At 53.7% G+C, this 16928-nt stretch overlaps 1 protein-coding gene across 2 annotated transcripts in view; it reads left to right on the forward strand.

Annotated features, from left to right (window-relative positions):
- PRKAG2 (protein kinase AMP-activated non-catalytic subunit gamma 2) overlaps positions 1–16928 on the forward strand; it is a 277365-nt gene that overhangs the window by 68815 nt on the left and 191622 nt on the right. For both annotated transcript variants that reach the window (XM_082661762.1, XM_082661763.1), the window contains exons 2-3: positions 10293–10364; positions 16016–16295. In XM_082661762.1, coding sequence (XP_082517888.1) covers positions 10293–10364; positions 16016–16295 — 352 coding nt within the window. The remainder of the gene's footprint in view (positions 1–10292; positions 10365–16015; positions 16296–16928) is intronic.

Raw genomic sequence — 16928 nt, forward strand, 5'->3', positions numbered from 1 at the left:
GCCTGCCTTCTGCTTGGGAAAGGGATAAAGACGGCTCTCTAATTATAGGAGGGGCAGCTAGCGTCTTTGCAGAAGCTCCTCACCTGATTTCAGACCCAAGTGGAGCGTGGGAGACTGCCCTGGCTTCCCAGGTCGGTGGTTGCCCCCGGTGACGCCCTTGGCCTCTCTGTGGCCTTGATTGGTGAGGCCGGAGTGCGTCTCGGCCAGTGGTCCTGATGCAACCCAGTTCCGTGTGAGAGCTCACACTATGGGAAGGACTGTCTTTTTTTTTAACCTTTTTTAAAAATTGAAGTATGGTTGATTTACAGTGTTTCAGGTGTGCAGCAAAGTGATTCAGATACATATATATATATATTCTTTTTCAGATTCTTTTCCATTATAGGTTATTACAAGACACTGAATATAGTTCCCTGTGCTATACAGTAGGTCCTTGTTGTTTATCTAGTTTACATATAGTAGTGTGTATCTATTAATTCTAAACTCCTAATTTATCCCTCCTCTGCTTCCCCCTTTTGTAACCATAAGTTTGTTTTCTATGTCTGTGAGTCTGTCTCTGTTTTGTAAATAAGTTCATTTGTATCATTTTTTAGATTCCACATATAAGTGATATCATATGATACTTGTCTTTGATTTACTCCACTTAGTATGATAATCTGTAGGTCCAACCATGTAGCTGCAAATGGCATTATTTCATTCTTTTTTATGGCTGAGTAATATTCCACTGCATATATGTACCACATCTTCTTTAGTTATTCCTCTGTTGATGGACGTTTAGGTTGCTTCCACGTCTTGGCTATTGTAAATAGTGCTGCTATGAACATAAGGGTGCACGTATCTTTTCAAATTAGAGTTTTCATCTTTTCTAGATATATATCCAGGAGTGGGATTGCTGGGTCATGCGGTAGTTCTATTTTTAGTTTTTTAAGGAATCTCCATACTGTTCTCCATAGTGGCTGCACCAACTTACGTTCCCACCAACAGTGCAGGAGGGTTCCCTTTTCTCCGCACCCTCTCCAGCATTTATAATTTTTAGCCATTTTGTTGATGGCCATTCTGACCGGAGTGAGGTGATACCTCATTGTAGTTTCGGGAAGGACCTTCTTTTGTATCATCCTATCTGGTCTTCACAACATTGCCCTGCGATACAGACGGCACTATAGCCTCATTTTACAGATTGAAAAACTGAGGCCCTTGGAGACTAAAATGCTTTGCTCCATGCCAGAGTTAGGGGAGAGCTGAGGGGAGAATGCAGTCTCTTGACCACTCTGGTCTAGGGCTTCTGAAGCTACTTGTTGTTGAGAAAAGAGTTTACTGTCTGGTGCTGCTGTGGAGCTGGAAAGGCCACTGGGTGAGGAATTGGGGACAGCGGTGGGGCAGGATACTCCCTTAACACCAAGGAAGGTCAGGCTGCCAGATTTCTGCCTTTTGCACGGCCCAGGGCTTCTTTCTTGGGGGAAAGTCCTGCCCACCACGGGGCCAAAGCACTTTCCCTCCCGCAGTTGGTCAGTAGGCATCACATGGGCACAAAGCCCCAGGGTCGTTGGCCAGGGCAGCGAGGGAGCCCCCAAACAGCTATGTGAATCAATCCTGGGACCACCAGGTGAGGGGAGGTGGGAGGGTGGCCGCAGGAGCGAAAAATAGTGGGGGGTTTTCTCTTTTATATCAGGAAGCCTCTCAGAGTGCAGTCAGAAACCATGATGTCTTCTGTGGAAAATAAATAATTCTGGAACTTCTCCAAGAGTTAAGTTTAGGCTTTTTCTCTAGTTTGTCCCCTGTCCCTCCCCTGTTGCCGAGTTCCAGTGATTCTGGGTTCGTTCCTTATTTTTCTGAGAGTCGTTATGTAACATGAATGTTCTCAAAGGCTCCAAGTGACCATGGCTCTGGTCACTATCCCCAACATTAGTACCAAGAATTGCCCGTTTGGTGGTTTTGAGGGATTGAGCAAAAGCCAGTCCATCTGGAGACGCCTCCCTTGAGTATCCCATGTGAGGGCCTCACCAAGGCCTTCGCCACAATTCCAACAGCTCGGGTGCAGAGGAGGTTAGATGGTGGGAGCAACCCCCCATGTTGGTGACAGGGAGTACGGGGGTCAGGGGGACAGGCAGGGCAGGGGGCCAGGTACCCTTAGTCTGAGGACACCGCTCACGGCTTTCCAGAATCATGCTGAGCTGGGATGCACCTGGCATTTGTACTAGCGATCCATGTGCTTAAAATTGAGGGACCTTAGAAATCACCTGAGAAACTAGAGGGTTAGTACTTAAGAAGCAGACTGAGACACACATTAAGATAGAAAGCCAGATGTGTGTCTGGGTCCCGACCCGCTCAGCTAAGAAGTATCGCCAGGGAAGCAAGGGGCACCCCCTCATCCCTCCGTGGTGGAGCCCACACCATGTCTGCAGACTCTGCCCTGAGCTGGGAGAACAGTGGAGAGTACTTGGTAGTTTGAGAGATGAAGAGAATTATTTTGATGACAAATCCTAGAAGATGAGAAGCATTTTATTCTCAGCCTAGCAGTGCTCCCTTAAACCGCTCCTGACCCCACCTGCTGTTTAGCCCAACAGATAAGAACAGAGAATGTCTGAGCTAACAGGCATCTTCTGAAATCATCTAGTTAAACCCTGTCATCTGACAGATGGAAAACTGGATTCAGACGTGCCCGAGATCTCCCAGATCCCCAGATAGGAAACCACAGAACTGGGCTGGAACCCGGCCTTCTGGCTCTATCTCTGTGAACAGGTCGTGTTCTTATGTGCCCGAGGGGTGCGGGCTCGTCGACGCCCTGACAGCGCCCTGGGTCAGCTGTCTGCACCCAGGTAGCCCCAGATGCCGCTGATGGACACTCTTTGGGCTCAGGTCTGCTCCGCAGGGGAGGAACATGAAACTGTCCTCAAAGTGTTCCCTCCTCGGTAGGAGTCTAACGGCTGGTAGTTGCACAGGAATGTTCTGTGGTCACCCTGACGTTTAAAACCCCTGGTTGGCCCTTAGGTGCAGGCCATGGCCCCTGACATTGGCAGCCTTTCTGTTTGTCCTGTGTGTGCACTTTCACCAGGGCTCTTCCTGGGGTAGCCCAGCTGCATCAACAAAGGAGTTTTGTAAGACAAAGCATCAGAAATGCTGAAAAGGCAGAACTATATCTGACCGATACACACCTACTGTCAAGGCTAAGACGGGAGTAAAAGAGCCCTCATTTCTCAAGAATTCACACATCAGTTGGTTGTAAACAGCATAGAGAAATGTTGGGGTAAGTGGCCGGGGAGTGGGTGAGCCGTCAGTAAGACCCCAAACTACACAAAATGCGGGTGATCGAATTTGGTGGTGGGATGATTGATACTTGTCTGTCCTTTGCAACATCAGCATGAAATACTTCTTAAAATTGTTCTATTGAAGTATAGCTGATTTACAATGTTGTATTAGGTGAATTACTTTTAATTAAGAAGTAGACCTTAAAGAGACAGTATCACAGGCTGCCTTGGGAGTGAATCACAGAACTGTACAGACCCTCCTCCATCTGTTCTCTTCCCCTGTGATCTCACTGTGCCACGGAGACTCACTTTGCATAGAAGAACCCTGTATCTTCACAGCCTCCAATACCAAGCTGCTTTTTTTAGTCTTTTTTTTTTTTCAGTTTTTTGGCTGCGTTGGGTCTTCGTTGCTGCACGTGGGCTTTCTCTAGTTGCTGCGAGCGGGGGCTACTCTTCATTGCAGTGCGCGGGCTTCTCATTGCGGTGGCTGCTCTGCGTGCGGGCTGTAGGCACGCGGGCTCAGTAGTTGTGGCTCGCAGGCTCTAGAGCACAGGCTCAGTAGTTGTGATGTACAGGCTTGGTTGCTCCGCGGCATGTGGGATCTTCCCAGACCAGGGCTCGGATCCGTGTCCCCTGCGTTGGCAGGCAGATTCTTAACCACTGTGCCACCAGGGAAGAGTCCCCCGGGTTGTTTTTTGTCACTGGAGCTGAGCCATCCCAAGGCGGTGGGAGGGTTCAATAGAAAGAGCTCTGAGCTGGGAGCGGGTGGACCTGGGTTATAGGACCTGCTTGCTACTGTCTGGTTGTCTGGCCTTGGGCAAGTGGCTTAACCTCTCTGACCCTCTGTATCTTCATCTATAGACTGGGGTGGTACCACTTGCCTTTCCTACTTGTATGGGCTCCTCTGAGGACCAAATGAGGCAACAAATGGAAGTTTTAAGGACATTCTAATGGCAAATTAATGACAGCTCTGCTTCTGAGACCTGACTTTTTTGAGTTAGACTTTTGGCTTTTGCCTGAAATTCTGAAGAGGGGCAGGGGTGGAGTATTAAGGTTGGCTCGCATCTTGGGAATTTTCTCAAACCTGGGGCTTTTCTCTTTTGTCTTGTTGCTTTCCTGACAGGCGACTTTATCAACCCAAATCCTGAAAATGCACTTTCCCCAGAGACCCTGCTATTTATCTCCGGAGCACGTGGTCAGGGTCTAAAATACAGTGTGTGCAGCTGAGGACCATCCCAGAGGACAGAGCGTCTCTAGGTGCCTCAGTGTGGCCCAGTGAACTGGCCACCCAGCACCAGGGAGGGTCTGAATGCCTGCCAGTGGGGAGGGAGAATTCAGGATGGCCAGATGTGGACAAAGCAGTGAGGGAGACACAAAGCTCTGGTGGGCGTTTAAACCCCGTGAGCAGGGTGAGCTCCCGGCGCCTGGCCTTCGGGAAGGTCAGCCGAGCTGAGAGGCCAGGTCCCCGTCACTCCACCTGCTAATAGTCTCGTGGTCACCGCTGCAGTCGGAGATTTTCCCACACCAGCCTCCACGGTGCGCACTGTTTCCCGGTGAGCTCGGGGAGGTGAGAGCTGAGATTAGAATCGTGGAATGTGGGATGGGGGAGCCTTCCAGCAAAGTCCACTACTGGTGCCAAGGGACTTCTCTGTGGGGATGCTTGACCGAGGACAACGCACCGCGTGCTGCCGTGGTCGCCTGTGTGGCGCCCTCCTTGTCTCGCTCTGGGCGAGACGAGCATCAGGGGACCAGCCGCAGGCCCGCCCAGGGCTCCAGGCAGCCTGGGATGGGAGCGAGACCCGCATCCTGGTCTCGGCTCTTTCAAGACCGCCTTGTCCTGAGTCACTTAACCGCCAGGGCCTCAGTCGCTAGAGCCTGATGGTTCCATGAGGAATAATCGAGTATGTGCAACAGGGCTTTGGTGTGTAGAAACTGCTCTGCTGAACAAAAGTGAGGGTAATGATTGTTTGAAACCGCAGAGGAACGTACTCATTAAAATAGGAGCTAAGCGTCCACACCTGTTTCCTCCTCTTCCTTAGTGACCTGCAGTCTCGCGGGGTCTGCCCGTTCGCGGCCCCTCCTGCCCATCAGCACAGGCGCGCACCCCCTACACGTGCTGCCGGGGGAGGGGCTGCTTTGTCCAGGAGTTGATTCAGTCACTTCTGTACACCTGCTGCCTGTGGCGCAGAATAGCGAGTTGAATGATTTCCCCTCACCCTTGACCGGTTCACAGTTCAGTTAGAGAAATAGCCTGATAAATGGTATTAAGATAGCACAATAAGTCCTGTAATAAAGGTAGTCTAAGGTACTGTGGTAGCACAGATAAGAGAAGAATGAATTCTGCCTGAGGGATCGTATCTGAATTGGGCTTTGCCTGACAGTAGGAGCCAGGATCTCCGGGCTGGGAGCTGGAGGCAAGTGGGCAGGAGGAAAGGGCTCCAAGCTTCAGAGAGATGGCCAGCTCCGTCCCACAGGGACCCAAGTGAAGTGAAGTCTGTTCTCCGAGGAAGGGGTTGTACGGTGGGCGAAGGGTGACCTTGAACTGAGGAGCTGAGACAGCATTCCAGGCAACGTGTCCACAGGCGCACAGCTGTGTTTGAAAAGCTATCAAGATCCTGCCTGGGCTCTTGCTGAAAGAAGGAGACGGGGTGCAGAGCACATCAGAAATAAGGCTGCAGAGGTCGGCACATCCACGGGGCCTGTATTGGAGCCTGCAGGGCCCGGCTGAGAGCTCCTGACTGTGAATCGCCCGTGGGAAGCTGGTGGCTCCCCGCCGGGGCTGCCGGCTGAATCACCGTGACGCCTGCACGGCACCGCAGACCAGTCGACTCTGTGGTGGGATCCAACTCCCAAGGTGCAACCAGCCTGGGATGCTGAAATAAACCGGCACCAGAGGGGCTGAGTCTGGAATCTGCCTACGTAAGAGATTGCCAGCAAGTCCCAGTGGACTAGGTGTGGGAGCCATTGCCTAGGCTATGGTGGAGGCCCTGGGGCTTTAGGGCAGAGGCCAGCATAATGGGGCCACAGTTTTAGGAATCACTGTTCTAGCAGAGGTTTGCAGATAGCTTGAAACAGGCTAAGCTGAAAGATTTGGAGAACCATTAGGAAACCCAAAAGAGAGCTGGGCAAAGGAGGGTGCAGACCTGGACCCCACAGCAAAGGGGTTGGGAGGGTGGAAGGGGTTAAAAGAAAGATTAGGTACACAGAAAACTACAAAACGTTGCTGAAAGAAATTAAAGAAGACACAAATAAATGGAGAGACCTCCCATGTGCATGGATTGGAGACTTAATATTGAGATGGTAATACTACCCAAAGTCATCTACAGATTCAATGCAATCCCTATCAAAATCCCAATGGCATTTTTTTTGCAGATATAGAAAAATCCATCCTAAAATTTGTATGATCTCTCAAGGGACCCCAAGTAACCAAAACAATCTTGAAAAAAAAAAAAAGTACAAAGTTAGAGGTCTCACACTCCCTGAGCTCAAAACTTATTACAGAGTTACAATCATCAAAACAGTGTGGTACTGGCATAAAGACAGACATATAGACCAATGAAATAGAACAAAGAGTCCAGAAAGAAACTCTTCCATACGTATATGGCCAAATGATTTTCAGCAAAAGTGCCAAGACCATTCACTGGGAAAAGATAGTCTTTGCAATACTTGGTGCTGGGAAAATTGGGTATCCACATGTGGAAGAATAAAGTTGGACCCTTACCTTATTATACAATATACAAAAATTACGGTAGTTCCCCTTAACCACAGGCGATTTGTTCCAAAACCCCCAGTGGATGCCTAAAACCATGGAACTGAACCGTGGATACTATGATTTTTCCTGTACGTACGTACCTAGGATAAAGTTTAATTTACGAAGTAGGCTCAGTAAGAGAATATCCAAATTGCCAGTGTCCCTCCTCTTGCACTTTGGGGCCATTATTAAGTAAAATAAGGCTCATGTGAGCATAAACACTGTGGTACCACACCAGTCAAACAGATAACCAAGACGGCTACTAAGTGACTGGCGAGGGGGTAGCACATGTACTGTGTGGATATACGCTGGACAAAGGGATGATGATTCACGTCCCAGGCAGGACAGGGTGGGACAGTGCAAGATTTCATCAAGTTACTCAGAATGGCACGAAATTCAAAAAACAAAATTGTGATGAATTGTTTATTTCTGGAATTTTGAATTGTTTACTTCTGGAATTTTTTTTAATTTTTATTTTATGTTATTATTATTATTTTGGCCACGCTGTGAGGCATGTGGGATCTTAGTTCCCCAACCGGGAAACGAACCCGTGCCCCCTGCAGTGGAAGCACGGAGTCTTAACCACTGGACTGCCAGGGAAGTCCCTGGAATTTTCTTTTTCTTTTTTTTCCCTTATTTATTTATTTATTTGGCTGCATCAGATCTTAGTTGCCGCATGCAGGATCTTCACTGCGGTACGCGGGGTCTTCTAGCTGTGGCATGTGGACTCTTAGTTGCGGCATGCATGTGGGATTTAATTCCCTGACCAGGGATCGAACCCGGGCCCCCTGCATTGGGAACATGGAGTCTTAACCACTGGACCACCAGGGAATTCCCTGGAATTTTCCATTAAATACTTTTGGACCCTGGTTGACCTCAAGTACCTGAAACGTTGGAAGGCAAAACTGCTGATGGGTGGGGGGGGAACTTCTGTAGCTCAAAATGGATCAAAGACTTAAATATAAGAGCTTAAACTGTAAAACTTAAAGAAAACAGGGGAAAACCTCCATGATGTTGGATTTGGCAGTGATTTCTTGGGTATGACACCAAAGCACAGGCAACAAAGTATTGATAAAAATATCAACAGATAAATTGGACCACATCAAAATTAAAAACTTCTGTGCACCACAGGACACAATCCACAGAGTGAAAAGGCGACCTACAGAATGGGAAAAAAATACTTGCAATTCATATATCTGATAAAAGGTTAATATCCAGATTATATAACGAACTCCTACCAACTCAGCAGCAAACAAGCTGGTTAAAAAATAGTCAAAGGGCTTCTTGAAGAGACATTTTTCTAGAAAGGATATACAGATGGCCAACAAGCACAAGAAAAGGTGCTCAACATAATTAATCATCGGGGAAATGCAAATCAAAACCACAGTGAGATACCGTCTCATACCTATTAGGATGGTCACCATAAAAAACAAAAACTAAAATGAAACAAAATAATAGCAAGTATTGGTGAGGATGAAATTGGCACCCTTGTGTACCACTGGTGGGAATGTAAAATGGTGCAGCTGCTACGGAAAAAGTATGAGGGTTCCTCAAAAGTATTAAAAATAAATTACTATATGATCCAGCAATTCCACATCTGGGTATATACCCAAAAGAAATGAAAGCAGGGTCGCAGAGAGGTTTGTACACCCACTGTATTAGTTTGCTAGGGCTGCCGTAACAAAGTATCACAGACTGGGTGGCTTAAACAACAGCAGTTTATTTTCTCACAATTGTAGAGGCTAGAAGTCCAAGGTCAGGGTGTCGGCAGGGTGAGTTTCTTCTGAGAAACTCCTTCTTTGGCTCATAGATGGCCATCTTCTCTCTGTGTCTTCATGTGTCTTCCTTCTGTGTCTGTTTCCTGATCTCCTCTTCTTATAAGGACACTAGTGCTGCTGGATTGAAGTCTTATTGGAGAGCCCATCCGTATGACCTCATTTTAACGTAATTACCTCTTCAAAGACCCCCTCTATCTGGGAACGCAGGGTTGGCATCGTTGTTGGTTTTTTCCGGCTGCGCTGCCTGGCTTGTGGGATCTTAGTTCCCCAACCAGGGATTGAACCCATGCCCTCAGCCGTGAAATACAGTCACATTCTGAGGTAATGGGGGTGGGAACTTCAAACCTATGAGTTTTGAGGGGTATGCGGTTCAATCCATAACACCTGTGTTCATAGCAGCATTATTCCCAGTAGCCAAAGGGTGTGGAAGCGCCCTGTGTCCCATGATGGAGGAACAGATAAACAAAATGTGGTCTATCCATACGATGGAACATTATTCAGCCTTTAAAAGGAAGGAAATCCTGTTACACGCTACAACACGGATGAACCTGAGGACATGCTAAGTGAAATAAGCCCGTCACAGAAAGACAAATACTGTACGATTCCACTTACATGAGGTCCCTAGAGTTGTCACATTCGTAGAGACAGAAAGTAGAATGGGGGCAGGGGGTGCCAGGGGCTGGGGCAGGGGGCTGGGGGGTGGTTGTCAAATGCATATGGAGTTTCAGTTTGCGAAGGGAAGGGCCCTGGAGGTTAGTTGCCCAACAGTGTGAACGTGCTTAACTGCACTGAACCGTACACTTAAAATGGTTAAGATGGTAAATCTTGTGTACATGTATTTTACCACAATAAAAAAGGAAAAAAGAAAAAAACCAAAAGGTTAGGGATGCAGGCAGCTTCTCCCGGTGGAGGACTGCCCAGGTGTGGTTCCTGCCCAGGCATGGAGGTGTCCACCGGGCAAGACACAGGAGGAAAGGGGAGCAGGGTGAGGGTGACGTGATGACTTCATTTTAGACACCACGAGTCTTTGGCGAGCTGCTCCCCCCAAGGCCACCTCTCTGGGCCACGATGTCATCAGGCCTTTCTGACCGCTTTGCCCCAGCGGCCAGCCCTCCCATGCGGCCCTGCCATCTTTCCAGGAGGACACACTTCCTTGGGCCACATTTGCGTCATGAAATGAAGTCCTGAGCGCTGCGGTGGGCTTTGCCCTCCCCCTTTTCTGCTTTTCCTCCCTTGCTCTCTTCCTTCTGCCCTGCGGTCCCAGCCTCTTCTTCCTGCTCCTTCCCCTGGGGGGACGGGAAGGGAAGCTGGAGGTGGGTCAGGATCTCCGAGGGGGGCCAGCACGTCTCCACCCCTCCTTTCACCTTGTTGGCCCTCCGCGTCCTCCCTGGGGCTTGACATTCGAGGAGGTCTCAGGGAGGGGGTGGTGATACACACGGAGAGCCAGGAGCAGCGCTGGACGAGGCCAGATGGGCACCTGAGGGTCCAGGTCACTGACCACGTGCTCTCTTTCCGTCCTAGGACCTGAGTTCCTTTGCCATGCCGCTCCTGGATGGAGACCTGGAGAGTTCAGAAAAGCATCCTTCTCGTAAGGTAAGCCACCTTCCTCACAGCTTCTCACGGCTCACCTGAGGTGCCACTGAGGCAGAACTCCCTCAGCGCGAGCCCAAGACACATCCACCCGTGCTCTCCCCTGTACATCCACCTGTGCTCCCACCTACATGTCCACCTGTGCTCCCACCTGTGCTCTGACCTGCACTCCCACCCGTGCACCTGGCTGCTGCCTCACACCTGCCTCACACCTGCCAGGCTTCACTCCTTTCTCTTCTCTCCTCTTCCCTCTGGGCTCGTCCGCGGCCACGGGACTCCCCAAAGAGGGCAGAGGTGATGCCGAGGATTGACAGTGAGCTTAGCACCCTGAGCGCCCGAGGAGCTGATTAGCGAAGAGAGGAGGTGGGAAGCGTTAGTGAAATCGGGATGTGGAGACCAACTGTCTCCCCGCAGATGGGAGCCCCTTCTCCCTGCCCGTTCCTCTCCCTTTCGTCCTCTTTCCCCCTTTCCCTTTCCTCTCTTTAACCCACATTCTCCCCTCCCCCGCTGGTCAGTTTTTCCTCCAGAGGAAGCTGGAGCCGTGGAGGGCAGGCAGCCGAGGAGTGCGCATCCCGGGGTGGGTGGGTTGGCCATGGCAAGCAAAGGGAGGTCCAGGTGGCCCGCGGTCAGGGTGAGTGTGCGGCAGACGGCTGGGGCGGCTGCTGGGCCGAGGCTTCGGGAGGGGCTGCCGTGGGCAGTGTCTGAGAGCAGAGACAAGAGCCAGGCTGAATTCTTTGGCCCTGGAGGCTCCACGTCCCTCATCCCACCGGGCTGATGGGAAATGGGAATCTCCATCGTTATTGGGACTTCCTTCCTAGATTGTGCAAAGGTCCTGGGGTCCCATGCAGCACCTACACTTGGGTTTTAAATGAAGGAACTGGACTTCAGGATGGTGGAAAGACTTTCCCACAGTCACAGGGCTGCTTAATAACTGAGCCGGCTTCAGTCTGGGTTTCTTGGCGCTCAGCCCAGTGTGCGTTGCGCTGCGTCTGGACACCCTGACCTGGGGCCAGTGGCGCAGGCCATGCAGGGACGTGTCCTCGGCTGGACAGGAGGCTTTCTGCCCTTTCTGGGTCATCTCTGCATCTTTGTACCCTGTGACTGAGACCCCCGTCTCCTAGGGGACTGAAAATCCTCAGGGACTGCCAAGCTGAATGTGGACTGGACACCTGGCGGCCTCCTCTCCCATCTAGGTACACTCAGAGTTCAGTGCAGGGGTCACAGCTGAGCTCCCCTTTATGGGTGTTCTGGACTCAAGGATGCCAACCCTGGGACTTCCCTGGCAGTCCAGTGGTTAGGACTCCGCGCTTTCACTGCTGAGGGCACGGATTCGATCCCTGGTCGGGGAACTAAGATCCCACAAGCCACGCAGCACAGCCGGAAAAAAACCAACAACGATGCCAACCTGCGTTCCCAAGCATCGGTTGATATGGGAGCTGCCTGGTCTTCCCACCTGTCCCCTCTCCTGGCTCCCCTGTTCCCAGAGGAGGCAGCTCTTCGTTACATAACACATCTCGGTACGAGAGCTTCATGGTCACCTTGACTCTGCACAGCTCTGTGTGCAGCTCCTGGGCCAGTTTTGGGAGGTAGGTCAGTGCCATCGACATCCCTGGGGTCATTCAACATCACTGTGGTCACTCTGGGTCAGCCAGCATGGCCTGGTCTGGGGCAGTCTGTGGAATGCCCAGATGCCCACAGGTTTTCCTGTCTGTGTCCCTTGATCCTGGGATGGGGAGCCCGGCTCCTTTGTTCATTTTTCCTGGCAGCTTCCCTTCTGTGTCACCCGGGACAAGATATTCTCTGTGAACCTGTCTCCCCATCGGCAAACCCGGGCTCGTGGCGGTGCTCCCCTTTCCTTATGAGGATTCAGTGAGCTTGTCGTTGGAGCAGACGTAGAGCAGTGACTGGCCCGGGACACGTGCTCAGGGACAGTCTGGGAACGCAGGCGTGGCCTCAGGACACCCCCCACTTCGGAGCACCGTGAAGGGGTGCACCCACGACCCGTTTACCTGAGCCGTCGGGAACGTGGCATCTGGCCAGGCCTTAGACGTGGCTCGGGGCCTCTTGTCCACTGCTGGCCGTGTGCACTGTTCCTCCATTCCCTCTGCCGAGAACGCCAGCCCCTTTCCGTCTGGAGCACGCAGGGACTCAGACCGGAGCCGCACACCATTAGCGCACTGGCCCCGAGGGCACTGGCCGCGTCCTGCATCCCAGGCACAGCCTCCACACCTCCCCAGCCTGAGTCGGGCTCCACAGACCGTCACCTCGAGGTTTTGTCCAACTCGGCCCCCCTTTCCTGGCGCCCTTCACCTTTAACCCCTTCGCCCACACCCATTTCCCTCAGGCTGCCAAGGGGTGCCCGGTGCCCAGCTGTCAGTCACCGTCGAGGCCAGCCCCGCGGACCCCTCGCTCACCTTCACACGTGCAACCCTCCTCTTCGCTTTCCTGCATCCTCGGGGCTGAGACCAAGCACCGGGTGGCCTGGCCCTAGCCCCCGCGGCCCTCCCTGCAGTGGCAGACAGAGGTGGGCCTGGAAGCTTTGCTCGCGGAGGCCTGAGAGCCCGCCGCGTAGCTCTGCAGAGCCGGCAGGCACTCGGGAGGCTCTGGGCCCTTCGTTCAAGCCTCGGGAGGCATGCCCTTATGTTTAGCAAGGTGTCAGTTTACTGCAGCGTGCTAAGAGGCACGGGCTCTGTCCCCAATGGCTGCGATCATGGCGATACCCACGCCACCCCTCCCAACCTACAGGAAGCAGACCCGGGGGCTCAGCGCCACCGCCCCCTCGCCAGGGTCAGGGCGGGAGACACGGGGGACAAGGCCGGGATGGGCCACAGCCACCACTGTCTGGCCGTGTGGGGAGAGGGCCTGCTTTCTGGAGCCCCCTCCTGAAGCCCGATGGCTGAGTGCCTGGCCCTTTTGGCCTGCAGTTCTGAGCCCGGAATTGGAATCAGTCCTAGTCGGAGAATCCTAGGGCTCCCCTTGCCCGCCAGGTAAGGTTCAAACCGGCACCCAGGCCCTTCGAGACTGCCATTTGGCTCAACCTGCCCCAGTGACCCGTCCGCGGTGGCCCAAGTGAGTGGCTGTCTGTCTGTCCTCCCGGCTCCAGCTCCTCTCTCCCCCCGACCCTGGGACACCTCTGCCCATCGGCCTGTCCACAGCCCGTCGGCTTTCAGCGCCTTCCCTGCTTCAGGGCCCCGTGATGGGCAGTGTCTCCCTCTAAAATTTCTCCCTGTCTGGGCCACTCTCAGGGCAGCCCTGTCTTGCCTGCTGTTCTCCAGGGTCTCGCGGGGACCCCATCCTTGCCCACATCTTGTTCCCTGCGTGCAGTGAGCGTCAGCTTTGCTCAGCAATCCCTCCTCCCTAGGCAGAGCTCACTGTGCAGTGTGGAGGGGATGGGGCAGTGGAGGGGATGGGGCAGCAGCGGGGCTGGCCTTCTACTGTGACTCCCTCCCTCTGCCTTCAAGCTTGACCTTGACTCCTCTTCCGTTTCACGTGACCGTTTCTGCTTTTCTCGGGAGGTGAATGGTGTGAGGGTCAAGGCCGTGGGCCTGAGGTCCCGCCCACCACTTACCAGCTTTGGGGCCTTCCCTCAGCCTCCAGCCAGCGCTCTCTCTGAGCTCCGGGCTCAGCGGCACCCAGAGGGTGATGGTGACAGGCCACTAGAACGTCTGCCCTAAATGACCATGTCCCCCCGGCCCCCGTGCTGAAGAGCTCTGTGGTTCCCCCTCAAAGGAGGGTCAGGTTCTCACCCCACGTGGAGTCTTTCCGTAAATCAGCCCAGCCTCCCCGACTCTCCACGTCTACCAAGGGTCTCTTTGTAGCGAATTCGTGACAGTGAGGGCTGACCTCCCAGACGTACCTGCCGTGTACCATCATGTACACGTACCTGCTGTGTACACGTGCTGTGTATCTGTGTGGCAGGTGCTTCCCTTGTGTATATCCTGTCATCTTGACGACCCTGCGAGTCGGCCTAGTGTCCCCATTGGATACATGAGAACACTGACACGTAGGTCACTTGTCACTGCTGGAAACTGAGCTGGGATTCAGACTCCTGTATCTTTGTCCCCAACCCTGACACGTACCACCCTGCCGTGGGGTCTTCCTCCACCCCTGGGCCTGCTGGCCCTACGCCCCACCCCCACGTCCACAGGCACACGCCTCCCACCGCTCCAAAAGCTCTGTGTTCATTACTCTTAGGATGCAGAAAAGCCCGAGGAAGCCTGAGTCCCATAGGCCGGTTGGTAGTGGCTGAACCCAGTACTCTAGAGGCAGAGGATCTCAATGCTATTCACACCAAATGGTTAGCAAAAGAAAACCCTGAACTTCTCCATAAGGAGGAGAGCCTGAGTTATATGGCTCTGGGGAAGCTCGGCCTCTGCCTCAGATTCCCACTCGGCGAGGGGACTGGCACGGGGCCAGCCTCTGCACCCCTCCCCGCCTTGGCCACACTGGTCCTTTAACGCAGGGTGGAGGGTCTCAGGGAGAAGGGGGCTTGCGGTTGAGGGTCCCCACAGGGCATCACTTCCTTTAAGGGACCTCAAGCCCAGCTCGGGGGCTCCCTCTAGTGGTGGATGAGCTCACAGGGGTCCCGGTTCCAGGCAGGCACCCCAGTGGATAGAGGCACGGAGACTGCCTCTGCCCTGTGCGCAGTGCACCGGTCGTCACCTGCCGTGCGGAGCCCAGGGTCTCAGTGTGCTGCACGACCCCTGCCAGGCCTCATGCTTGCCCCAGAGCCCAGGGGACACGTCGTTTTTTCCTTTTCTGCTGCAGAGCTGGGTGGGCCCCGAGGCCCTTCTGGCTCCTGTGTTGCAGGCTTACCCGCGGGACGGCAGCAGGTCATGTACAGAGTACAGTTCCTGTGCGTCAGGTCTGCCCGATGCCCCTTCAGACAGCCCTGAGGGGCAGGTACGGCCCCTCATTTCACGCAGGAGGAGACGGAGGCTTAGGGAGTCTACGTAACCTCCAGGGTGGCCCAGAGGCGAGCGGGTCAGGCCCAGGCACTCAGGTGGGAGCGCCAACTGCTACACCCGCCAGCAGGACACGTTCGAAATTCCCTGAGTCCAGTGAGTTTTGAAACCGTCACTACAATTTCAAGCCATCGCCGAAGTGAGCCTCAGAGCTTTGCAGCCTTGTTTGCTTTCTTCCCGGCCTCTGCCTGCAACCCCCATTACTCCAGCGCCGAAGCTGCTTGGAGGTGAAAACCTCATCACTTCCCACGCCAGGGTCCCCTCAGGATGGAGCCCTGGGCCCACTGTCTTTCGGATCAGAGAGATCAGATCTGTAGTCAGACTTCGAGCAGGACAGGCACGAGGTCTTAAGGAGTGAAGGCCAGGAGACGGGGCCGCAAATAGGACGCAGGGGGCAGGTGCCGTGTTTCGAGCCTTCTCGGCTGCATGGCTGTCCTCCCCCACCTCCAGAAGACCCTTCCAGAGAACCGGGTGGGGGCCAGTGGGCTCCTGGATGCTGCGGCCCGGCCTGTGGGTGGGTCGTCCCGGGGTCCGGTCCTTCCCCTGGGCCGCCTCTGTCTGTGGAAGAGCGTGGGGCTGTTTCTCGGGCCAGGTGTCGTGGCAGCAGCTGGGTGATGGGGGACAGTGGGAGGGCAGGCACAGGCTCTGAGTGACCTCACCCGTCCGTCTGTCTGTCTTGTCTGTCTGCAGGTGGACAGCCCCTTCGGCTCAGGCAGCCCCTCCAAAGGCTTCTTCTCCAGAGGCCCCCAGCACCGGCCCTCCAGCCCCGTGTCTGCTCCCGTGAGGCCCAAGACCAGCCCCGGCTCCCCCAAAACCGTGTTCCCGTTCTCCTACCAGGAGTCCCCGCCGCGCTCCCCCCGCCGCATGAGCTTCAGCGGAATCTTCCGTTCCTCGTCCAAAGAATCTTCCCCCAACTCCAACCCGTCTACCTCGCCCGGGGGCATCCGGTTCTTCTCCCGCTCCAGAAAAAGTAAGGCACTGATGACTGTTGTTCAGGTGGGTGCAGGGCTGCCAGGGGGCTGCTCACAGCCGCTTGGCCGCGGGGCCACCTGCAGGGACACCAGAGCTGGCCGGGTGGCTGCTACCGATGGTGCTGAGCGTGTGCGTCTGGTCTGTCCTCCAGGAACAGATTTATCTCCAGCGCAACGTGTCTCCACCTGTCGCTTTATCGCTGCACTAATCCACCCAGTATGGCGTGGCTTGTGGGGTTAATGTAAATACCCCGATACTCACAGTATGGCTGTGAGGACAGCCACGTGGAACGCTAGCCTCCAGCCTTCTCTGGGAATCAGCAGCAGCCCACGCCTGGGGCCAGACGGCCCAGCGCTTTCTCTGATCTGCCGTGTGCGGCGGCCCCCAGGGCTTACGGCGTTTGGGGGATTTGAGTGAACCTGTTTCTAGCACATGCTGACTTTTTCTGTCCCAGGCCCTGGGTAGGTGGGGTTGATTTGCTACAGAAACAGGGGAAGCAGATGTATGTTTCAGAGAGAGTTCTTTAGGCTCATGAGTGTTTGTGATCTAAGGATAAAACATTCTCCACTGAGCACCGTTGATCGTATCTAGAAATACGCCAGGGAAACCATAAAGTAGATGGAGTTTATTT

Source organism: Grampus griseus, assembly GCF_964374135.1.
Source record: "Grampus griseus genome assembly, chromosome: 9".
NCBI lineage: Eukaryota > Metazoa > Chordata > Mammalia > Artiodactyla > Delphinidae > Grampus > Grampus griseus.